Source organism: Aspergillus udagawae, assembly GCF_001078395.1.
Source record: "Aspergillus udagawae IFM 46973 DNA, scaffold_10, whole genome shotgun sequence".
NCBI lineage: Eukaryota > Fungi > Ascomycota > Eurotiomycetes > Eurotiales > Aspergillaceae > Aspergillus > Aspergillus udagawae.
The window spans coordinates 397,876-421,586 of record NW_025091273.1 but is presented as its reverse complement, the minus strand read 5'-3'; the positions used below and the strand labels follow the sequence as shown (position 1 = coordinate 421,586).

The 23,711-nt window shown below is 50.2% G+C and overlaps 9 protein-coding genes across 9 annotated transcripts; 3 read left to right on the top strand and 6 right to left on the bottom strand.

Annotated features, from left to right (window-relative positions):
* Positions 1-393: 393 nt before the first annotated feature.
* Positions 394-1,549, top strand: Aud_001951 (NAD(P)/FAD-dependent oxidoreductase; the record flags this gene model as incomplete). Its single annotated transcript, XM_043295953.1, has 3 exons — positions 394-854; positions 903-1,408; positions 1,464-1,549. The coding sequence occupies 3 exons, from the start codon at positions 394-396 to the stop codon at positions 1,547-1,549; spliced, it is 1,053 nt and encodes a 350-aa protein (XP_043151888.1).
* A 1,075-nt stretch (positions 1,550-2,624) lies between these two features.
* Positions 2,625-6,587, bottom strand: Aud_001950 (uncharacterized protein; the record flags this gene model as incomplete). Its single annotated transcript, XM_043295952.1, has 5 exons — positions 2,625-2,863; positions 2,915-3,023; positions 3,074-3,368; positions 3,415-6,441; positions 6,493-6,587. 5 exons carry the CDS (start codon positions 6,585-6,587, stop codon positions 2,625-2,627), a joined length of 3,765 nt encoding a protein of 1,254 aa, XP_043151887.1.
* Positions 6,588-7,968: 1,381 nt separating this feature from the next.
* On the top strand, positions 7,969-8,782 carry Aud_001949 (putative nucleoside-diphosphate-sugar epimerases; the record flags this gene model as incomplete). The annotated part of the gene is made up of 2 exons (XM_043295951.1): positions 7,969-8,228; positions 8,281-8,782. 2 exons carry the CDS (start codon positions 7,969-7,971, stop codon positions 8,780-8,782), a joined length of 762 nt encoding a protein of 253 aa, XP_043151886.1.
* Positions 8,783-9,153: 371 nt separating this feature from the next.
* Positions 9,154-10,610, bottom strand: Aud_001948 (putative aquaglyceroporin; the record flags this gene model as incomplete). Its single annotated transcript, XM_043295950.1, has 3 exons — positions 9,154-9,466; positions 9,513-10,527; positions 10,571-10,610. 3 exons carry the CDS (start codon positions 10,608-10,610, stop codon positions 9,154-9,156), a joined length of 1,368 nt encoding a protein of 455 aa, XP_043151885.1.
* Positions 10,611-11,203: 593 nt separating this feature from the next.
* Aud_001947 (uncharacterized protein) lies at positions 11,204-11,533 on the bottom strand (the record flags this gene model as incomplete). Its single annotated transcript, XM_043295949.1, has 1 exon — positions 11,204-11,533. One exon carries the CDS (start codon positions 11,531-11,533, stop codon positions 11,204-11,206), a length of 330 nt encoding a protein of 109 aa, XP_043151884.1.
* A 4,185-nt stretch (positions 11,534-15,718) lies between these two features.
* On the bottom strand, positions 15,719-16,063 carry Aud_001946 (uncharacterized protein; the record flags this gene model as incomplete). The annotated part of the gene is made up of 1 exon (XM_043295948.1): positions 15,719-16,063. One exon carries the CDS (start codon positions 16,061-16,063, stop codon positions 15,719-15,721), a length of 345 nt encoding a protein of 114 aa, XP_043151883.1.
* A 2,500-nt stretch (positions 16,064-18,563) lies between these two features.
* Aud_001945 (DUF3425 domain-containing protein) lies at positions 18,564-19,190 on the bottom strand (the record flags this gene model as incomplete). Its single annotated transcript, XM_043295947.1, has 1 exon — positions 18,564-19,190. The coding sequence occupies one exon, from the start codon at positions 19,188-19,190 to the stop codon at positions 18,564-18,566; it is 627 nt and encodes a 208-aa protein (XP_043151882.1).
* Positions 19,191-20,198: 1,008 nt separating this feature from the next.
* Aud_001944 (zinc-binding alcohol dehydrogenase family protein) lies at positions 20,199-21,307 on the top strand (the record flags this gene model as incomplete). The annotated part of the gene is made up of 2 exons (XM_043295946.1): positions 20,199-20,310; positions 20,361-21,307. The coding sequence occupies 2 exons, from the start codon at positions 20,199-20,201 to the stop codon at positions 21,305-21,307; spliced, it is 1,059 nt and encodes a 352-aa protein (XP_043151881.1).
* A 1,165-nt stretch (positions 21,308-22,472) lies between these two features.
* Aud_001943 (uncharacterized protein) lies at positions 22,473-23,306 on the bottom strand (the record flags this gene model as incomplete). The annotated part of the gene is made up of 2 exons (XM_043295945.1): positions 22,473-22,538; positions 22,593-23,306. 2 exons carry the CDS (start codon positions 23,304-23,306, stop codon positions 22,473-22,475), a joined length of 780 nt encoding a protein of 259 aa, XP_043151880.1.
* Between the last annotated feature and the right edge of the window lie 405 nt (positions 23,307-23,711).

Here is a 23,711-nt window from a genome sequence, read left to right as displayed (position 1 = left end):
CTGCTCCGCTGGAGAAGAGCTCTATCGACCTTCCATAGCCATAACTGCCGCAGCGCAAAGCAGTCATACCATACCGGTGGTGTCATACGCCGGACGTAAGCGACAGCGAAAATTAAGAAGATTTGGGTCTGACGATTCCAAAATTGCAAGAGGTGGTAATGCTGCTCTGACAGTGAATGGCAGATTCTGCGCATGTTCTTGCTGAGCTGTCTCTCGGACGGCTCCCCACGCTGAGGAGCAAACGTGTCTTACTCTTCCATGGCAAGGACTAACTCGGTGAATTTCTGGACGATTGTTTTTACTTGAGGCAGCTGGGTGAATCAGATCTGTCGGGACTTAAGTCGGGGACCTTGGTGGGACTATCAGTTACCATCTTCCTACGTCATCTACACAATGATGATCTCCGGCGATCAGAAACCATCCATCCCACTCCACCTACACAGCATGGCAATATACGACGCCCTGATCGTCGGCTCCGGCCCCGCCGGTCTCTCCATCGCTCTCGGGCTGAGCCGTACCCATCGCCGAGCAGCCATCTTCACCAAACCAGGGGGCGCAGGGTTCCGCAATGCAGGAGTCCACGAGATGCACAATGTCATCTCACAGGATAGCACTCCACCAGAGGAATTCCGGCGCATCGCAACAGACCAGATCAAGGAGTACGGGACGGTCGACTTCCTCGAGGCGGAGATTGTGGCCATGAAAGCATACACCCAAAACGGCGCTGCTAATACCTTTCACGTCACTGCCGCCGATGGGCGGACCTGGCAGGGAAGAAAGCTGGCACTGGCAATGGGCTGCATTGATGTGGTTCCTGAGATAGAGGGGTACGCGGAGAACTGGCCGCAGAATATGTAAGCTGCCACATTTTGCCTTTGCTGGGATGATTCTGATCCTGCTAGCTTCCAGTGTCTCTTCTGTGATGGGCACGAGCGATCGCATCTTCCAGGGGGCATATTGACTTTCCCGCAGCCAATGTATGCGCAGTTGGCGCAGATGATGCATCTCCTTGTCACGCCTACGGCTGGCCCTGTTACTGTCTTTACGGACGGGCCGGTTCCTGAGGATGAGGCGATGAAGGCGGCAATGGAGAAGGTCAACGCACTCCAGTGTAATATTGAGACGGAGAAGATTCTCCGACTGGTTCCTATCCCTGAACCTGACATGGGTGTTAGGGTCGTCCTTGAAGGCGGCAAGGAGTATAACATGGGATACCTCGCACACAAGCCGCGGACTGTCCTGGCGGGACTAGACATGATTACCCACCTTGGGGTCGAGGTTGAAGATGACCCGATCCTGGGGCAGAGCGTCAAGGTCGATCAGCTGTTTTCGACTAATGTCCGGGGACTTTTTATTGCGGGGGATGCTGCGACTCCGATGAAGGTTGTTACTAATGCGATGGGTAGTGGTAAGCAGCTGCCTTCACCCTGTTTGATTTATCATTTGTTAACAATCTGTACTAGGATCCACGGTTGCTGCTGGTATCGTGCAGCAATTAGTCGCCGAAGATATGGATATTCTGCTCGCAGGAAAGAAAGCAGCTACCTAGATGATCTGTACGAAGGCAGTTTCTAGCTAGCACACGCAGCCAAACCATTAGGAAATCACTCTCTCCTCCCTAACAATAAAAACCCTTCTACTAAACCCATATGCAAAAATGGTAAACCTCAACGACCGCCCAATAACCTTATACTCAAAGTTCCGCCCCAGCCCAGCGCCTTCATACAACGCCAGCATTTCCTCCTCTGTAACCCATGCTTGTTAATCGTCTCCAGCACACCCAGCTGCTCAGGCTCTAGTACAGCCCGTAGATCAGCTGTATCCATATCTTCACCTCGTGATGCCGACAGCGACGCCAGGGGTGATTCCGTCGACACCCCTTCAACAACAAGACACATCCCCCCAAGCCTCAAACACCCCGCCAGCCGAGCAAGCAACTGCTGCGCATCGGTAACTTGATGCAGCACCATGCAAACAACAACTATATCTTACCCGGAGAGCTCCACGCCATCTATTCCGGCTGCAGCGAGGTCAAGTAGACCAAGGTGATACGCCCGCATCTTCTCAGGCGGGCAGCCATGCACCCGAGCCCAGTTGTTATACTCCGCAGCCATATTATCTGATAGATCGGGGCCGATGGCTTGTGTTATGAGTAGGAGGAGGGCTTGTCATGTCATAGGATTGTTAGCGTGTGCTTTTGTTGGCTGTTGGGGTGTGCGTACCCTGGTGGCTGTCCCTGCTCCACAGGCGTAGTTAGGGTGTTGTGGGTGCCAGACGTATCCTATTTCTTACTTGAAGTGGGTGCAGCTAGTGGCTGTTAGGTTGCTCATGCTAGAGGTTGACTAGTTCCCATACTTTAAAGTGAAGTGGGAGATAACAGGCTTGTTTTATATGTGTGAGGTGAGTACCCTGCAATCCACTCGTGTATAAGCCGTTATAATCTATACATGACTGACAGTAACAAGTACTAAAAGTAGAGAATCATATAATGAGCAGGATTTATTCAGAAAAGCCGACCGGTTAGGACCCTTGCATGAGATGATTAATGCAACAATACCATATATCTCTAGCCAGTGTACCCATACTATCCATCCCAACGCCATACGTAACTCGTGACTCGTAAACTAATTTTGCGACACGTCCTTCCCATCCGACAGATTCCGCAGGATCTCCTTGAGTTGCTTCAGCGGCGTGGGCTTGGTCAGGAACAGATTCACCCCGCTCATCATGGCCTCGTGCTGCATCGACGCGGAGAGGACAGCAGTCAAGATGATAATAGTGGTCGCGGGACGCTTCTTCTTTCGTTCGAACCCGCGCATCTGCCGCGTGGCCGTCAGGCCGTCCATAACCGGCATAGAAATATCTGCAAGAAGTTAGAAGGCGGAGAACGGAGAAATGATTAAGGACGACTAACCCATGACGACCGCGTTGTATGTACCCGCCTTGAACTTTTCCAATGCTTCGAGCCCGTTCTTTGCCGTGTCGTAGGTGAACCCGGCGGTCTTAACGCACATTTCGATGATCTGTCCATGTTAGAGATATGGTAAGGAACGTTCAGGTTGAGCAGTCTCACCTTCAGATTGACTTGGTTATCCTCTACGAGAAGGATATTTTTCGCTTCTTTCCTGTCCTCCTGTCCATCAACGTTCTTCTGCCCGGCTTCACCGTTGACTGTCCGTCCAAGGACAGGCTCTAGGACCCGGTCTTTCTCTCCGTTCACCCTGCCCTCGAACATTTTATTAATGTCTGGAATCGCGTCCTCCACAGGCGGCACGGGTGATGGCTGCTTCCGGGGCGAGCAACTGCTCGATCGCTCTGGCTGGCCCAGACAATGCTCAAACGCCGTGGCCAGTGTTTTCGGGCTCACCCTATCCTTATTAGCAATGCTCATAATTCTTTGTGCAAACCACTTACGGTTGGGTGAGGAAAATGACCGAATCCTCGACGCTGTCTCCCAATGTCTTCCAGCTACTCGTTCGGGCGGAGAGAACAATCAACGGGAGAGCAGGCTGGATCTCCCCACTGTCTGGCTTGGGCTCGTTCGACCCTTCGATATAGTAGTTCCGGTACTCATGTTCCGTCACAATGGCAAAATCTGGCCTGGTGGAATCGAGCTCGTCGGGCGTCAGGACGCGGAGTCCAAACCAGCCGGACACCATGCGCCCAAGGCTGCTCCGGATGCGGTCGAAAATCCGAGGGTCGAATCCGAGGTCGCCCAACTTGGAGCTGCGCGTGAAAAGTGAAACCGTCATGCCGCTCAGTTGATCCTTCAAGGGGGCAAATGAGCGAGGCGAGGGAGGAGCGGACACCTCTGGCAGTTCGATAGGCAGCACAACGTCGACGTCTGTTCCCTTACCCACTTCACTGTTGAACTTGATCTGTCCTTTGAGAGACTTGACGATTTGATGGACCAGATGCAGACCGACTCCTAGACCCGGGGAGGTCGTGTCCTCCTGCAGAAAGGCGCTGTAGAGATGATTTGTGAGAAAGTCCTTGGACATGCCGCGGCCCGAGTCACTGAACGTCATACGGATCGCGGGGATTTTCTTGCCATCCACTAGCAAGCTATCGCGTCTCATCCGCAGCCGGATGTAGCCCGCCTGGGTGTATTTGAGCGCATTGCCGAAGAGATTCATGATCACTCGGCGCCAGGCACCGGCATATATACTGAACCGCCAGCTGTCCTGCCACTCAATATCGACGATCGTGATGAGACGGTTCTTCGGGCCGAGATCCTCCTTCTTGGCTAGCGCGTCACTATCCCCGTTTGCGCCGCGACGCTGGTACTCTGCGCCGGCAAGAAGACCCTCCACGACCTCTTGTGCTAGCACGCTGAGGTTCTCGTCCTGAAGAGAGCCAGGAACAGCGGTCTGGGGCTTGGACACATCCCTGGACCCAGGCACGCCAGCCTTGTCTGACGGACGCGGACGAGTGAGCGTATTGATCTTCGCGTAATCCAGGAGGTGGTTCAATGTGTCCAGTAATGTACGGCCGCAGCTGTAGACCGTCTCAATGAGGGACTTTTGAGCATAGCTGTTCACCATTTCCTGGAGCAACTCGACCGTGCCGAGAAGCCCATGCAAAGGGGACCGCAGCTCGTGCGAGATGGACGAGATGAAGTCGCTCTTGGCTCGGTCGGCCGCCTCCAAGTCCAACCGGGACACCTCGGCCATGACGGTGTTGCTAAAGGCCGCCAGGTACGTCAAGTCCTTGGGTTCCGACAACACTCGGCCTGGGTCATTGGTCCATACCACGCAGACAGTGAACCAGCGGCCCCGCTGGAAGTCCCAGACGGGATAGACGGCGATACATCGCGCATCCGGAAGAATCTTCATCATTTGCTTGATGTCCTTTGTCTCCTGCTGGATATCCTTCTTTTCTGGCTCCGTCGACATTGCTCCACGGCTCCCTGTCCGGGAGTAATTCATATCATCGGCGAGGCCCTCGTAGCTCAGGGAAATGGACCCATCTTCCTCGATATGGAAGATCTTACCCCGGGGATACTGGTCGATGAGATGGTTGACAAAACTACCCGATAGCGAGACGTAATGGCTGTCGCTCAGGTTGACTCCTGCCTCGGAGGTATTTGAGGTGTAATGACCGAGCACCAGGCTTCGGGACTGCGAGTCGTCATCTGAAGTGTCGGTATCGGAACGAGACTCAGGGTTGGACGTCGGTGGGCCCTGCTCCTCTCCGCCATTGGTGTCCGGGGATTGCTGACCATTGTCAGCTTCAGGGTTATCAAGTTTTGATTCGGTGAATCCCACTGTCTGCCGTCGTGCATACACGCTGGCATCGATGAACATGGCGCCTTCGACATCGAGGGCCTGGTAGATCATCGAAGCGGCGCGGTTGACTACGGACCGGACGTTGCTGGGGGCTAGGGAATCCTGCAACTGGCTGGTAGTGGGGGAGAGCGTTGGTCGCGCCTTTTTGCGACTCTTTGCGTCGGACTTGCCGTCTTTCTCTTCTTGTGAGTCTGACTCATCCTCTCCACCTTGTTTAAATCTTTGGATGGGGGATCCTTGCTTGCCATGATTGTGCTTTGAGCCAACCTGTGGCATATCTTTGTCCTGGCCATTGCCAGCATCGTCATCCTTGCCATCGTTATCCTTGTCATGCATGCCATCCATGCCGTCGTTATCCATGCCATCAATGCCATCCATTCCATCCATGCCGTCTATGCCGTCCATGCCATCCTCCTTTCTAGGCCCAGTGGCCTGTAGCTTCTCCAACCTCTTGTTCAAAGCAGTAAACTGCCCCCCGTATTTCTGATCCCGAGCATCTCCACTGTCGAACCACTCATTGAGATCGGACTTGCCTTTGACGAACAAACCGAGCGCACGCACCATCCGCTCTTCACGGTACTCCTCCCGCATCGCTCGCTGACACAGCAGATGATCCATGATGGTCGCCGAGAGCTCCTTGAGAAGATGTGCCTGGTCCTCGGTAACGCCGTCCCGCGGTCGATCATCCAGCACCGCCAGACTCCCAATGACATAGTCATCCGGCGAGGTGATAGGCACCGAGACATAAAACCGGTTGTGTGGATGGCCGGTGACCGAGGGATGATTCTTAAACCGGTCGTCGCTCGTCAAATCATTCGCCACGAATATATCCCGTCCCTCGTCGATAAACGACTTGACGGCATGATAGCACATGGTCACCTTCTTGCGCGGCAGCCGGCGCACCCCCAGCCACAGCGCATCTGTTCGGTCGCGACCGTCGGCAGCCCGCAGACTCAGATCTGGCGTAGCCTCCGCAACGACATGCTGCGTTGTCTTGTCAAACAGGGAGATGAGAGCACGCGCAGCGTGCATCCGCAGAGCGGCCAGCTGTGCGAAGACGGTAAGGACATTGTCCCGCGACACGTTCGGATGTGTTCCGGTCGACTGCTGGGCGAACTTTTCGGAGTCGGAGAAGCCCCAGTAGGGGAGGTAGCTGACTTTGCATTAGCTCGGGTCAGTATAAAGGTGCAGCCGAATTGATTACAGGTGCATTTCTCGTTCGCGAGCGCCCTCGCGGTTGAAGGCATACTTGCGCGGCCCGCCTTCACGGCCTTGGTTTGAACTGGCTGGCGAGTCCATCTATAACTATCAGCTCATGATCTAGCGGAGTGACAGCGTAACAACACACTCAGATTTAGTTAGCCTGGATGATGCTATCGAGAGCGTCGAGTCATTTATACTCGCGCAATGGGAGCAATGGGAGCAATTGGAATGGTGGTGTTGTGTTAGTATCTATAGGATGAGAAAGATGGGCTGACGGTGATTTGTGGGCTGAGATGGCTGCAGCCGCTGGCGTCATAGGTGTCTCGCGATCGTTACAAGGCGGCGGCAGAACCGAGAAGAAGGCGGAACGGAGTCGGCTATTTTAGCATATAGCCGGACTGCCAGTACCTATACACTATATACTCGGTACCTGGGTAGGATCGATCGATCGGCGGAGACAATGATGGATGATGTTAACAGAAAACCGGAAACCAAGAATACCCTGCTTCCTGGGTTGACATGAGTGTAGATAACCTCGACTCCTTTGTGCATTAAGTGTTTTTGGATGGATGATGGATCACAGGCTCTTCCGCTGACGTCATTAACCGCTTTCCCCTGGAAGAAAACCGAGATCGGCACTACAACTTCCTGCAAAGATGTCATCTCTGAGAGAGATTTCCAGGCCGAATGATTGGACAAGGGGCTGCAAGACACGTCCGATGCCATCATCTGGCATCCTACACTGACACCTCAGGCAGTGCTGTCACGTGGTATTTCATCAAGGCAGGGTATCAGGGTATCTAGACTGCTATGCAGTAAACAACCCTAAACTTGGAAACAGTTCAATGTACTTAAATCATGATTATCACATGAATCACTAACATTAAAGGCAATACATTTTCAATTACGGAGTACAGTCAGATGCGCTTTTCTTCCGCCCTGGCGCTGGGCCAGTATCCCGAGTACCTAATTGGCTATATGACATTCTGAATAGCTTCGTGGTAGGTCAGATAGGTAAGAGTGATATAATCTGTCATAAGAATAAGCCCTGGTTAGTACAAGAATGTAGGGTGAGATGGTTGATTCTCCCCTAGGGAGCATACTTTTCGACGCCCCTTGCTGAGTAAGCAGCATGACCATCGTTACAACGAAATATATACGGCGCTGATCTATTTAAGACTGGCGGACTACAGACCAGTGTTGAACACGTATTGCACTACTGCTATCGGACTAAAAATGGTACTCTAGCATCTTTAGTTGAGTGCTTTATGGTTGACAAGTAAGAACAGCAGCGTCTCCTGTCTGCAGACGGACATAGGCCTACATCAACTATCTCCGCTATAACTCCGCAGTAAGCGTAAGCGTAAGCGCAAGCGGATGTATATAATCCATGAACACCCCAGATTACTTACTCGATCCTTTTTGAAATTTTAAACTCAAGACAAAGTTGATTTGGAGATACCACGCATCCACAGCAATGCATCTCATACTCACCGGCGCCACAGGCCTCGTCGGCTCTGGTGTCCTCGACGCCATGCTGGCCATGAAAGAAGTCACCAAAATATCCGTCCTAAGCCGACGACCAGTCAAAATGGCCGAGGACGCCCATGATCCCCGAGTGCAGGTCATTGTACACAAGGATTTTGAAACCTACGACCAAACTGTCCTCTCCCAGCTCCAGGGAGCAACAGGCTGCGTATGGGCTCTGGGTATTAGTCAAACAAAAGTCAACAAAGAGTATGCCATGTCCACACATACATATCAAATCGAAGAAAGCTGATTCAAAAAGCGACTACATCAAAATCACCAAAGACTACGCCCTCGAAGCCGCAAAAGCCTTCCGCACTCTCCCCCCACCAGACCAGCCCTTCCACTTCGTCTACGTCTCCGGCGCAGGCTCCACCACGCAGCCTGGCTTCTTCACTTCACTGTTCGCCCGCGTCAAGGGCGAGACAGAGCTCGAACTCGCAGAGTTACGTCGCCAGTTCCCACTATTTAGGACGAGTTCCGTCCGGCCTGCGTTTGTAGACCACGCGCACCACGAAGCCATCAAAAAGTACCTCCCTCCGCGGCCTGCGTACGAGACCTTGTTCCGGCCCCTGGGTCCTGTATTTCGGGCGGTGACGCCGGGGTTGTGTAGCCCAACGGAGCACCTAGGGAGGTTCCTAACAGAGATGGCGATGGGGAAGTATGAGGATCGGTTGGTTGGCGGGAAGGATGTTCAGATCGTCGGGGAGATGCCTATACTTGAGAATACGGCGTTTCGGCGGTTAGCTGGGCTGAGTTCATGATGCTGCCATTGTTTAAATGTTTGGCACAGTAAGGAGTGCGATTGTACATTAGCCTTCTAAGTTTTGGGCTATATGTGTTTACTTATGGCACTGATCTGCCTTTTGAGAAGAGTATCACCTTATCTGCTGTACGATTGTTCTGAGTGCTCGGCAATGTGAATTGTGGTACAATACTTGCGACTTGCAACCAAGCCATCATTACGGTGAGAGCAGTCCTCTACTAGTATACTCATTATGCAAAAGGGAACCTGCAACCAGATGATCGTAAAGTAAGGATGTCTATATACACGTCTATCCTCTAGTCTATCTGAGCCATCACGGTCAATCATCTCCCAGCGCCATAACGCCATCACTGCTGTGTGTATGCAATGCTACTGCTCAACCTCCTGAACAGCTCTCTCTACATCCCTAATCTTCCTCCGCCCAAACCGAAACTTATACATCAAATTCTTCTGTTTGATCAGCAGCGCCCTCTTCCGTCGTCGACGCGGATAATTGATCGGACTCTCTCCCCCAGTGAAGATAGCCAGATCGTAGATGAACGTGCCACACAGTCCGCCAGTGATATCCGCGGCCCAGGGTCCCCAAATCCACCATCCATGTTTCTCGCGGAAGACCTCGCCACCCCAGCCGGCCATGAGGGCAACCAATCTGGGACCGAAGTCACGGGCGCCGTTGAAGCACCTGCATGGTCAGTAAAGCATCACTGAAGATTTGGAGGACAGCTCACCCTCCAGTGTTATACCCCAACGCGAGAACAAGCACGCTAATCAAGATCCCCAGGATAAACGCCTGCATGCCCGCCCCCGGCGGCGCGTTGGTATCATCCCCCAGCGCCATAATCGTGCCAACCAGAATCGCTGTCCCGACAAACTCATTAAAGAACGCCGTAACAGGGTGCACGAAGTCTCTCGGAGCAGTAAGCAGCGCCTGCCTCGCCAGCGACTCGCTCTGCGTGACATGGTTCGCAAGCGCAGACTCAACAATCGCATCGTGGTACAGCGCGTACGCGATCCCGCCGGCCGTGATGCCGCCGACGATCTGCGCGGCAACGTACACCATGCACTTCCTCGCCGGAAACCCTCGCCAGACAGCCATGCTGATAGTGATTGCCGGATTCAAGTGGCCGCCTGAGACCCCGCCCGCCATGTAGATGGCGATCATGAATGCGAAGCCCCACGCCGGCGCAAGGGACGGGAACGACCCCGCCTGGTTCTGCGAGGTAAACGTCTGCAGGCCTGCGCAGAGGCCGAGCGTCATGGCGATGGTGGTGCCCAGCCACTCGGCCAGCGGCTCACGGAACTGGTGTCTGATTTCTCCCCACTTGTTGAAGAAGCCGCGTTCGTTTGGTTGGGCGACTCGAGCTTCGGGGTGTTCCTTTTCCGCTTTGAGTTTGTCATTGTGAGGCGGGTGCTCCGTTGGTGGCTCGTCTGCCGCAGGGACTTTTTCTTGGTGTGCGTTGGGTCGTTTGTCCGCAGCCGTGTCTTGACCCTCCCTGTTCTTCATTCCTGGCCGCATGACATGTGGCAGCGGTTGTGCCAGGCTCCAGATTGGGGCGTTTTGCGGCTGGCCATATTGGGGGTTGTAGTGCATGTAATCGGGGTGCAGGTAGACGCCGCCCGGGTATGGCGGCGGGGCTCTTGAGCCTCTTAGTGGAAATTGCTGGGGGGCATTGGGGACTGCCTCATGGTCTTGGGACGGCTGTTGTATTGTTTCATCCGATTGGCAGTTGTGAGATTGAACATCTGTTGATGTTAGACAATTAGCTGTGATAGAGGGTACACATACGGTTGATTTCATGCCATTGGGAATTGTTTTCGGCCTCCATGGAATCCTGCTTATAGAAGCTGAAACACAAGCGAAAAGAAAATACAGAAAACGCACTTGATTGAAGTTATGATCCTGGGCAATTCATATATGCCAGGACTTGAGTACTATATGCGGAGTAGATATATGGTACATATTACATCACAAAAACGGCAAACCTGTCAGTCGCCACCAAGATTCAATTCTTGCCCAATCCCGCCAATGAATGGAAAGGAAAAGTCTTCATTAAAACAGGGCACAGGAACCATAATAATCCAGGTTTAATTCAAGGCTCGTGGCTACTGCTAAAATTTTCTGCAGTCATTGACCATTTGCACGCTAGTCTATATATAACACATACGTATAGGAACTGCTCCCAGCCAATCATTCTTCTCAGAGTTTTACAACGGCTTGATGTCATTTTTAAAGGATTCTTCTGAAGACTGAACGAACAATCTTCGAGATCGGCAGGGCAGTACCTGATATAAGCCGCCCTGCATTGGCGGCATCCTATATGTCGGGGGGTTTCCCGGCCACTAACAGCCCTGTGGGTTTGCCGTGCTGCCAAGTATTTTCGCTCTGGCAGAGTCACTTGGCAGTTGGGTGGCATGGAGGTTATATCTCATTAGTCAGAGTTCTCCATGCATTCCTTGCCTTAAGCGCTTCGTCGGCGGTGACAACCTGGACTTCATCCGGTTCCTCCATCTTCACCAGGATATCAGGATTACGCTCCACCAAACCTCCCAAATAGGGAAGTGGGCTTAGATCACCAGATGCAGAGATGCTCCCACGTTGCGGTACCAATGGCGAAATGTCCTGTGCATGCGCCTTCAGCTTTGGCGAGGTGTATCCTGACGCCGGAATGCCCGCGAAGGATGGAATTGCAGCGCACGACGACCATGTCGCGGACGGTGTCATCTGGAATATTGTATTGCCCTGCGGCATACTAACTCCCAGGCATGGTATTTTCGCAGGGTTCCAGCAAGATCCCGCACTGCTGGTGCTGAAAGGCAGAATATGGGAGTGTCAAGAGCTCGTTCCTCCTGGTGTAGGAGGTCCCGCGAACGCCAGTATTTACGCCTGAGGCTGCATTAGAATGAGGCTAAACGAGCAAATAGAGACTAAATACCATATATTCTGTGCCCTCTATCGATGTAAGACCGAAGAGTATCAAAGCTGGCCTGCATACGGTTCCATAAGGCGTCGGTTCGATCACTTGAAACCTTAGTCAAGTACCTTAAACGTAAAGTCAATATTTCACAACCACCACGTCGTTGCAACAGTTCCTAGAAAACTTACCTGGCGACTGAAACCAGTTAAGCAATTTTGCCGACCACAGGAGACAGGAAAACAAATAATAGAAAAGGTATTAGTAAAAGGCCTGCTTCTGGATGATAATCCAGATAGTCGTTACGTGGGAATGAGATTCGTCAGTGCCAATGCATTAGTGCCCCGCTGGCGTAGCAGGTCAATCGAGAAGGCTAATGGTCGTTGGAGGTTTGGCCCTGAAAAACAAGGGTGCCGAAAATCTCGCTCCGCGTCAGGACAAGTCGTTTTTCACCTCCTCTACCCGTGCTGGTATTTGTGACTCGCTGCTAATTGAGGGTGATTGTCGCTTTAACAGCTCCCTGGCCACTGACAAGCCAGAGATGCATATCCTCCCGGAGTCGGGGCATAGATTCGCTCCACCCGGACTCAATGACGAGAGATGACGACGATAGATTGTCTGGGCCAAAAAAGAAAACAAATTTGGCTCCTTTCTAAACCTCCAATATGGGCCATTGATCAATAAAGTACCTACTAGTAACGTTGTTGTAATAGTCAGTCATACAGTTGATGGAATTTCAACTTGTACCAATAGAAATATTTAAGCACTCGTCCTCGGTAACGATTGTAAGCCCAGCGTGATTCCACCGTTTGGTCTGAATAATGGCCCAGCGTTGATGGCAATCGTGAATTGGGGTAGGCATGGCTCGAATCCAGATAGTCCATGTGACGACGCTGTGGTGTTTTCTTGACAAAGAAACGACAAAATCAGGCAATAACTAGTTTTCCAGGAAATACTAAGATACGTATCTTACCTGAAAGAACCTTCAAGCCTGCTGTCGAGCCGATCTGATACAGTCTGGGCCCAAATGGTGGAATGTTTTTGTAAATGAGTCCTTGGTGAGATGTGACTGCAGAGAGAACTTCGCGGGCGTGCTGGTAGAGATCCTCAGGAGAAGAGAACATTGACACCGAAAATATTTGCTCTGGAGTGCGACTCTCTGCGTCTGCCACCTGAGCAGCTGGTACCTGGCGCATTCCCATTTTGACTGTGTATCGTTGAAACGAGTATGCCTTTTTTTCTAGCAAAATATTGTGTGCACATTTACTGCTTGAATAGAAACATGAGCTTTAACTAGCCAGAGAAGATTTGAGAAGGTTTCAGCTAAGGTAGCCAATTGACCCTTGGGGCGAGGACCTTGTAGTAAGGGTAAAAATAACCGAATTCTATTGAACCACATATCGACTCCAAAATTGAGAAAATAGTTAGGAATCCAAGTGCAAACAGTATGAGCGAAACGCAATCCGACTTACAACTCATCCAACAAAGCAGGCGGCAAGTCTTTGAAGGAATCTTGTTCAAGAATACCACTGCTTTCCTGCAGTCGCGGATCGTGAATCGTCAATACTGACTACGAGGATTGTTGACGTCCAGAAGTATGCCAAATACCGTCACCGTTGGCAGGGTACCCAGAGCCATGAGCCCCCTGATCGTCTAATCCCTGGTTGTTCCGGGATGCAGATAGCGGAAAGTTCAGATCGAAGAAGGGGAGAACGAATGAAAATTCGGATCCCACAATTCTAGATCAAGAGTCTTCTGCCTATTCAACGTGCGCCCATATGACGCGTGCAAAGCATCCACATCATTGGAAGAATCGGCTGGAGGATTGTATGAAACGAATTCGCTGGCGGCTGGACACGACAGGTCATCATTTGCATCCACGGCCAGGTCTGCTGAATGAGAGGTACAACCTTGGTTCATATTCGGAATCGTTTTAGAGCGGACAGTTGTTATATCTGCAATATGAGGGCATGAAGGCGTCAGTAATGCCTCTAAAGAACAATGGGGAACTCGTGAAACAGACCATCCTGTTGGGCCCTCCCACTTTTGAATTTGCATCTTGATCCACGGTGTCCGGTCTGCTCACGCGTCGCGTCCGTGGCTTCCGCCGCAAAGGGTATATACAGGACGTCCCCGTCCGCCGACAAAGTGAACGGGTTGGGTGCCTCATATCACCTATCTCAGTGCGCGGTCAGCGCGATCTGCTTCACGGACACTACTAGCAGCAGTCGCTAGCCGGGGAAAGGTAAAGAACACCGACATTTTGTCTTTTTCCTTTCCAGCAGTCAGTGAGACCGGAATACTTTGATGAATCTTTTCATTCGAGACAGTGAGAATGAGGGAAATGTTATACCAGTTACTTGCGCCGCATGCCCGGAGACTGGTTACTCGTGGTGGTAACCTCTCTGACAGAAAGCTACTCATATCTGCGATTCTATGTCTAAAGTCGCTCCTGCAGGACTGATTGTGTATGGAGGTGATAGCAGAAGGAAATGTCGTTCACTACTACAGTGACAAGGCGCTGTAATGGCTCGCAAGGGCGAGCTATATCGAGCTGGGTTTCATGTTGATTGCTCCAAGCCAGAGTGATAGCCAGAACGATTGCTGTTGATTGACTTAAGGAGTCATCGTGTACAAGGGCGGGCTGCCTCGTACATCCGCTCCCAATCCCTGCCATAAGATCTAGCCACCATGATACTCAACAGACTCGCCTGATACTCCGGTCACATGTAGCATCACATGTCGTATCGTGATGCTACTTTCTGTCGCTGCCATTGTTTCATGTGCTAACCCATCCCAACTCATCCTAGAAGTCTACCCTACTTTCCTGTTAAACCTGGGCTTTCTACAACTCTGAACTAGGTGATTCCATGTGATTCCCATGCTAATGCATGTTAAGCCTCCCAGGACGCAAGTCGTTCCCTTGGGGCAATAACCAGCTCCCGGTACGAGGGGTGTCGTTAGACACTAGGGACGTCTGGTGGTGAGAGGCCCACCCGACTGGGGGTACAGCCGCTGCGTAAGAGCAAGATAAAAATACAGTCAGAGTAGGCAGTGTATTGAGATGCACTCTTGGTCAGGAAACATGCGGCACGTAGTCCTTAAGTACTGCCAAGAGCCCCACTGGAATTGTGCTGTTTTCCAGCCAGAAAAGGGATAGCAGGATAGCATGCACACTGGTATGATAGGCGAAAATTCCATGTCTGGATACATTACCGACCATCGACTGTACGAACGCCGGAAAAGAGCCTGAATGTATTCAATTGGTATACAGAGGATGATGATGGTGATGATTTCATACGCTGACCCCTCGCCATCGGCGATATGCAGGATCTCCCTATCCTACCTATCTATATATCTTTCCTTATATGCAATGAACAGTACAGCCCCTAGGGTGCTGTTGTCTTGCCAGTGACTTGTACCTTACTTTCCTTACCTTGTTGCCCTCCTCCTAGCATGTTTGAAATATTGCTAAATGCGCCTCCAATTTTCCTCCGTAGTTCTTCTCGCATGTCTCTGAATCTTGGGCAATATTGGTGGTATACAGAGCCGCCCGAATCTGAATTCCATGATCTGTATATAGAGGTTTCTTTTTAAACCATAATCACAAGATACACTAGTCTGGAAATGGTTCACTGGTAATTATTCGTTGGAGAGTCGTAGAATCAAGGTATTTAAATACAAGGGCCTCGAATTAGACCTTGGAAGACTGGAAGATCCAATATAGACTCTACGCGAGACCGCTTTCGGACTAGCAATCTGTGACAAGCCTTCTTTCTTTCCTTTAAGATAGATTTTATAGCTACTGGCTATACTAGCAATAATAAATTCACCAAAAACCATTTGATAGAATTGGATGTAATCAAAAATGGCCCGACTCGGATGATCCACGTTCTTCGTCGCCAATAACGCCTTTTTCGTCAAAGATGCTTTAGACCGACGGGTGAATCACGATGCAAGCGCCGTGGCACGCCTGGAGTCCGGAGGGTTACTGATTATTCTTTAGATACTCCTCCAAGCCCTTAAAAGTCCTCCAATGCCAAGGGAGTTGTTTCCCACTTCTCAATGAGTTGTTCCGCCTCCCTTTCGCTTATCAATTTGCCGTCATATTTGGAGCAAGTTGCTGTAAGCTCGTCGTTGGGCTTGAAGGAAACCACGAGAATTGCTCTGCCACCTGCTCGCCCAGTCTCGTATTCAGGTTGGTCGTCGAAGTCCGCTGCAAGTTCGAGGCAATTCTTGTCATTTGGATCGGCGAGGCAGTAGCTTATGTCTTCCCTATCCCTGCTCCGGCCAAATTCAATCAAACAGTCCTTTGCCACCACCAATGGAGTCACGAGGGATAGAAAGATAACTAAAAGAAGTCGCATTGTGCCGAGATGCTTGTAGGTTGGTGGAATAAGCTTGGAGTTGGTGATATGCAGAACGTATTAACATGAAACACGAAAATTATGAGGAAAGAAATATTTTAGCGCAAGATTGAGACTTGAGTGTTTGGTCACTTCTTTCAACTCGACTAGAATATGCTCCGGAAAGCAATACTTCACCCTTTTATATTAGTTGCCGGGTTTCTAAGCTAGCAAAGCAAACTGTAAAAGGATGATATGCAGGAGTTTATGTGTAGAGGCGAAGAGGCCTTGTGTAACAAACAACGTACATAATTACCCCTTCTACAGGGTTTGGCATGACGCTGGATGGTCCAAATGATCCCAGGAATGTTAGGGGATGCAAGTGGCACAGTATATTGATGCAATGGTACCATAGGAACATCGTGCATTGTCTGTCTGTCAGCATAAATCCTATACCCGACGTAAGGGGTAACTTCCTTGCTATGCTATCTACCCAGTTAATAGAGCATAGGACTATGCTGCAATCGGTTAATATCCATGTTCCCATAGTTATAGCAGTTTGATTGGACTGTCCTGTCGTATGTGGCTGATGTGAACAGCTTCGAATCATGCAAAAAGAGTATAGAGATAACCCAGCTACTATAGCCCTTGAGAGTCTGCAGGCAATGGCCGGTGCTGGCAATAGGTCCAGAGTGCGTAGGTTAGCCCTGAGGTGTTCTCGCACGTTCCTTCGGCACGAGGGTTCAGGAAAGAAGAAGGGAGAGTATGTGGTAAAGCCGCTTTTCGGAAAGTCTGTATTACTAGTAGCATACCAAACAAATAACTAAGTGATCTATTTTAAGCCTAGCATATCATGTCATTAGGTTTTCAAAACAAGCCACTATACCCCGAGTATGGAGGTTTCGGGCGGCTCGGTCTCCCACCAGTTATCATCTCAGGACTTACAAGGCTGAGGCCCCAGGATACCAAAGCTTGCTAGCTTCGACGAAAGGTCAGATAGAACCTTGGGAAAAGCAAGCACACATGCTGAAGCGACAAATCTAAGGGCTGTTTGAAGTAAGGTCGTTATTTGGATAGACAGTTCTGTGCCCCTCTGGCAAACATTGATTTTTCGTTCACTGGACCCGGAGGGATATCATCTAGGGGTGTTCTTGACGGGATGAAGGATTCAGCTATTTGTCTCAATTTCAATCTGTCTGGACTGATTTGGTATCATATGACTGACATCATGATGACTTTTCATGGCCCTCCGTGGTTCTCTGATCTCAGTTTCGTCATTGGTGACCCAGGGTGGTTGCCGCAAAAGGGCAATCGAGACTTCCGTAACCTGATATCAGACATCACCGGAGTCTGGTTTCGCGTGAATATAGTTACCTAGTAAGCCCTGAGTTATAAAGCTGATTTCCGGTAACATAATCCTTCATCGTTGTCTCAATGGCAAAATTGGATAGCGAATGACCTACATCCAAACATTGATAGCACTGAATGCTCCTTGCATGCCTCCAAACCCATCCGGCCTTCTCCATTTATGTGTACCTGAAAGATTCAAAAAGATCTTCCTCCATATCCTTTGCCTGTGGCGCCGCTAGGCGCTTCTACACTGACTTCAAATAGCTTTCTTCATGGTCCCTTAAGGTACGCTTCCCCGTTACTCTATCAAACGACGATACATAGTCCTAGAAATTCGCCATTGCAGGTTGCTAATGTTCAAGTTCCGTGTACAAAAGGACCATACGGATGGTTTTGATAATATCAGCAACACCATCGGGATTCAGCCACCACTATGGATATCCGCGAAGAAGTGATCGTTGGCGAGCGAGCCCACAAACTTCCCAACCTACATGAGAAGGTTGGAATCCCCCAAGGCGAATTTGCAGTATTGTCGTGTTTTGAACAGGTAAAACACTGCCAGTGATGTGTTATGCGATTTAAACCAGGCGTTCAAAATCTGCTCGGCACCCCCTTTCCTTCTGAGCATGGTTGGTATATCGCGGAATGCTTCTCCGACCTCTCTGCGTAGTTTTTGCCGTGGTGTTCTCATCCGGCAGTCGAGTATAGCCTGGGTGACTTTTCCCTTCGCGCCCCATTCATATCTATCGTCTCCTCGGAATTCGCAGAGCTTACCGGTAAACTGGCGGACCCTGTCAATGCGGGGAATACACTGGATTTGACGACTAGTAATGACTCATAAGCCTAGCCAATGATAGCCCACAGGTGTGAAGTGATGGATGCTAGTCTATTAAATGGCACCCAGCATAGTACCAGAAATCTATGTATATTTGCGTAACCTCTAGAATTTAATATCAGGGCTTTATTAGTTCAGATATTCCTGCTCCTGATCCCCCATGAAGGACTACCAGTACTGGAGTTTGACTCTGCGTCTCAAAAGTTGAATGAAACTGACCATGTCAGACACACGATCTTTCTCTTGTTCGTGGCCGCAAGGATCCGCAATTGATAGGAGTTAACAGGATAATCCAAGTACATTTCAGCACCATAATAGTTTCAAACCAACGGTAAATTATACAACCTGTGTTCTTCCCGCCCCGAGGATCTCCCTCCACGGAAGAGGTTTCTCACCCCTCCTCCGTCGCCATTTATTCGTAGAAACCAGTAGGTCAGGACAGCCTCTTAGTACCCAGTGCCACTTGATGGCGAACGCCTCGCTAGCCTCCCAGTTCTGCGGGTCCCAGGGAGCTCCCCAGACGAGTAGCGTTGCGCGGCTATCACGAGTGTCCCAGAAACATACAAGGTCATGACACAGCTCATCATCATCTAGGGCATCTCCAGCCAGAATCATATTATCCCGCATCTGCGGGAAAGGAAAGACATCCAGCCACGGATGATGTGGAACTCTCCGCTGTAAGGATGTTGGGCTTAAGCTCTGGGGAATATCTATTTCTCGCACCCCTGCACAGGACTGACTGAACACGGAAACTGCTTCATCCGCACATAGCCACTCAGCAGACATGCCTAGCGCAATGACATTTTCGTAAGCCGCGCGTAGAACATTTATTCTACTGAGAGAGAGGAGATGGTCTATCTCTGGGGAGCCGGAAAGGTACTTTCCCACAGCGTCTCGTTCAAATTGGTTCATCAGTTCGTGGATATTTGGCGGTGCAAAGGTGCATGTGGAGTGTTGGTCCATAGTTAATCTGCAAATTATGGCAGCGACATGTGAGACGGTGTTAGCTGCAGCAGATGCACTCCTCATGAGTTGGACAGGACGGCCACTGTCATGGCTGGGGTCCACACTATTTGCCTGACCACGGTGACCAGTATTGTTATTCTTAGTGTGACGTTGCCCTGCAGTTAGAAAAGTTAACCCTCTTTAGTACCCTGTCGAAGAAATAAGGACTACTAACGATAAGATCTTTGATTTAGTCGGTTTTGTAATCGCCGACGCGTAACAGGGTCACTAACTCCAGTCCAATCATCTTCAGAAGGTGCTTTCTGTTGTTGGGGTAACTGCTGTAATGGAATGGTGGGAACCATTGCACATGCGTCTTATGACTGGACCTACATTAAGGTAGGATACAAAGGAGGTGAACTCGGATGCGGGGGACGTTATCCCTATTTAAGATGAGTACATGCAGGATCTTAGTTTAACTACAACTCGTCAGTGGTATTTGTCAGCCGGAACGGTGAATTTGACTGGCTGAAGGGACGTTCCAGGCCAGGACTAAGTTGCTGCTACTGAACCTTGTGCGTTCCGACCATGTCGAAAAAGAGGGCAATATTCCACGACAATATAGGTAGGACAAATGACTTTCTAGTCATTATAGTTCAGTTCTTACGGCTACTTTGTATCATCAACCCGTTGGCTGGTACATGGTCCGCAGAATACGAATACATTTGTTCAGTGGCAACTCGCAAGACGGCTAAACTGCCAGCGTGGGTCAAAGACATTCAAAGGTACCAGAATGGTGGATACGAGTGGGGCTAGCAGCAGGAGCTAATGCAATGTGATTACATGACCAATCACATTGCAGTTGAATATATGATCCGACATTGCTGATATCCTTGGCTTAACTGGGCCTGCAGTAAGATATTGAAATTGCATCAATTCGCCAGCTTAGATGCGAGCAAAAATTGTAGGCTTCTTCTTGCTGAATCGCGTATGATCGTATCGAAGTTTTCTCGACTCTAAATCAACATGCAAAAGGCCATCGCTGTCACCAGACTCAACTCCCCTGCCGTTCTAGTGGAAAGACCGATTCCCAACCCAGAGGAAAATCAACTTCTGGTCCAGGTGACGGCTACAGGCTGTAAGTCAATGTCTGCCACTGGAAATCAATTCTTCCTCATAGAATTCTAGTAAATCCTCTTGATCAGAAAACGCGGGATGTCGGCTTGTTCTTCAAAGGGCCCGCTCAAGTCCTGGGTCACGAGCTTGCAGGGGTTGTGGTCAGGCGTGGTGCAGGAACGAAGGCATCGCAGTTTGCAGTGGGTGAGCACATATTTGCTCATGTGAACTTTGTCCCTGGCGAAGAGCTCAAAGACTGTGGCGGTCTTCAACAATTCGCCTTGGTCGATGCCCGATTTGCCGCCAGGGTCGCAGGCACGGGTCTGTCGGATGAAGAGGCCGCTGGCATTCCCGTCTGCGCCATAGCATCTTTCATCGCTATGTTCCATTCGACTGGTTTAGGCCTGCCGTTACCATCGGCCGTCGATGATGTTAGTGCAGACTTTAAGAATCATGCTATCCTTATTGTCGGCGGGGGATCAAATTGCGGCCGATATGCTGTTCAACTTGCTCGCATGCTCGGCTTCGGAATGATCGTCACCGTTGCCTCTTCACGGAATACCACAGAGTTGAAAGGTATGGGCGCAACGCATGTGATTGATCGTTATGCTAGCCACGACGAGATTCTACGCCAGATACGAGATGTCACAGGTGACGAGCTTATCTATGCGCTCGACACGGTAAATTTAGGGCCCGCCCAGAACCTCGGCCTCGCGGCGCTGTCAAACACCCGGAAGGGTTGCCTCATCACGCTGAACCCAGTGGATGAGACTGAGACGGACAAAGCGCTGATTGAGAAAAAGGCAGCTGGCTACGACAGACGGCTGACTTTCGGGTTCAGCGCGTTGTATCCGGAGGTGTCGATGGTGTTCTGGGAGAATGTGGTGGGTTGGCTGCAGGCTGGGCACCTTCGTTCACTGAGGTGCGAATTCATTGAGGGGGCTGGTCCTGACAGGATTAACGCGGCATTGGATGGCTACAGAGACGGCCACGGGCAGAAGATAGTTGTGAGTCTATGAAGACAGAACCTCCGAATGAAAAGGAGTAGTATCGATTGCAGAGGAAGCTCAGGTTGGAAGGCGACGTAAATTAGGAAAATAGCCGTCAAAAGAAGCAAAAGTGTATCTGACGCCTTGCTCTCTTCCGCGAATTAATTACAAAACATCCCAAAGTTTCCCCGGTTGCCGCGTTGGTTTCTAGGCCAGTGGCCATGGTGTACATAAGCGCTAGTGATACTATTGTCCAAGCGATCACAATATCCAGCCATTAAAAACACACAGAAAACCAGCCTATGTGCCAAAGATACTAATAGATGTTGGACAAATTACTTGTCTCAGAGAACAGTGAATGAGTCCATAGCTTGATGATGGGTACTCGACAACTGACACCCAACTTCATAAACCCACCTATCGTCCATTCTCTTCCCCAGGCTAATCCACCTTGGGTAGCAATGTAATTTCGACTTGATTACCTGCCAAATTCAAATTGCGGCAATGCACAAGTGATTACGTTCTAATCTACATAGCGGCTTGTGTCGAGTCTTGCCCGCAATACTAGTATTCAACAACACAAGCCGAGCTAAAGGCCTATTCCCCTGGTCGCGATCACCAGCGGACAATGAATGGCGCCAACATCGGCCCTGATGATTCGTAGCGAGATACATCATCGCCCAAAGACATCCTACCACGCTTAGCACCACACAGAATTGATGGTTGTCCGCCCAGGACTGGATCGACCCAAAGGTGGATAGCTTCGCAGGCCAACTGGCAATTGCCAAGATTCGTCTAGGGCTATTGTTCGCGAATGGTTATCGCCATGGCCAGGTAATTCGAATACCAGTCAGTGGATCCTTCAGTGTGCTATCTCCAGATTGCAGCCGCAGACACCTTAGAAGGCATGGCCATCCACTTGACAGCAAAATCCATAGTGTACGCCTCCCATCGTTACAACTAGTTTAGTTGTTAAGAAGAAAGCTTCAATTAAAATATGCTTATGTATAACTCCTACTAACACAGCACGACTCTTCAGAGTACATTACCTTGCTTCACTGTCAAAACGCCACCTCCTTTTCTGGTGATAGAAGTGATAGAATAGCCATCATTGGATTGAAAAGAGGTGAATCCGGGGGAGCTTATAGTAACCAACCGGTCCGGGCTCCATTGAAAGTAAAGGACAGACTGCATCTCAGTAAATGCCAGGAATCAGACGATACGGAACGCGGTCCTTGATTGCCTGCCACTGTTCACCATACTTTGATTCGAATTAGTTTGTCTCTCATAAACAGCCATAGACACAGCGACTCACCCTGTCCAGAAGATATTTGTCAAGAACTGGAACACCCCGAGTCGCGAAGTCGTAGAAGATGAACGAGAAGACGGCAATGCCCCATGGCCAGCCACCCGAGGTGAATGCATACGCGGCTCGCCAAATCGTGTAAGCGCCGTAGTTGATATGTCTTGCTGCTGAGAATAATCCGCCAGCATACGGCTTTCCTTTGTTGGTGGGATCTTTCTTAAAGGATCGTCTTTGTAGTTCCGAGGCGGCCTCTACCAGAATACCGCCCATGTAGAACCCGACACCAGCTAGCAAAAGTGGATACTGCAGAATGCCAGAGAAGCTTAGCCGGCCCGGCGCTTGTGCCGTAACCACCCAGACCGATAGGATAGTATTCAGCGAGTTGCATACAGTGTTGAAGAGTGCAATGACAATTGCTGATGATGGCGACATTTCTTGTTCCAAGACGAGCAGTGCGTTCAAAATCTGCTTCACACTGCTACCGAGAGCCATAAATGAAATAATAGCATAATAAGGGTGTAGTTGACCCGTCGAGTCATGAACAATGAGGTTGCGATTCACGGCTGTAGCACCGACGAGCTCGATCAAGCTGGATGCCCAGCCTCGCTGAAGCAGGGCGTACTGGAAAAGAGAATCGGCCGCACGCAGCCCAATAAATGTCAATATGCCCAATGGATTGAATTTTTTCACGCGAGACACATTGTCACGGAGCTTGCTAGGCATGGTGCGCAAGTGCAAGATTCTTCTTGTAAAACAACTGCAACTGATGATAGGGGAAACTCAGATATGACAAACAGTACAGTAGTTTTGTGTTTCTTTTTTACCCTTTTCCTACGTATCACTGGGCTTCAATCAGGCCTATATATTTTTCTAGTCGTGTCCCTTATTGAGTCCGTTCATGATCTTCTTACCCGTCAGGCGCAGAGGCTCCAAGCGAGGGGTGATTTCTAATAACGGCGGCATCGGTCGTCCGAGGCCCATGGCCTGAAGCCTACGCAACATTGTTTCGAGGATCTGATTAACCCCTAGTTATTGTCCATTACTAATGAAACCTATCATGAGTAGGCATATATTGGTCTCGAGGGATTCAAGTGGACGGAGGGTATGTCCCGACCGGGCCGATCGGAC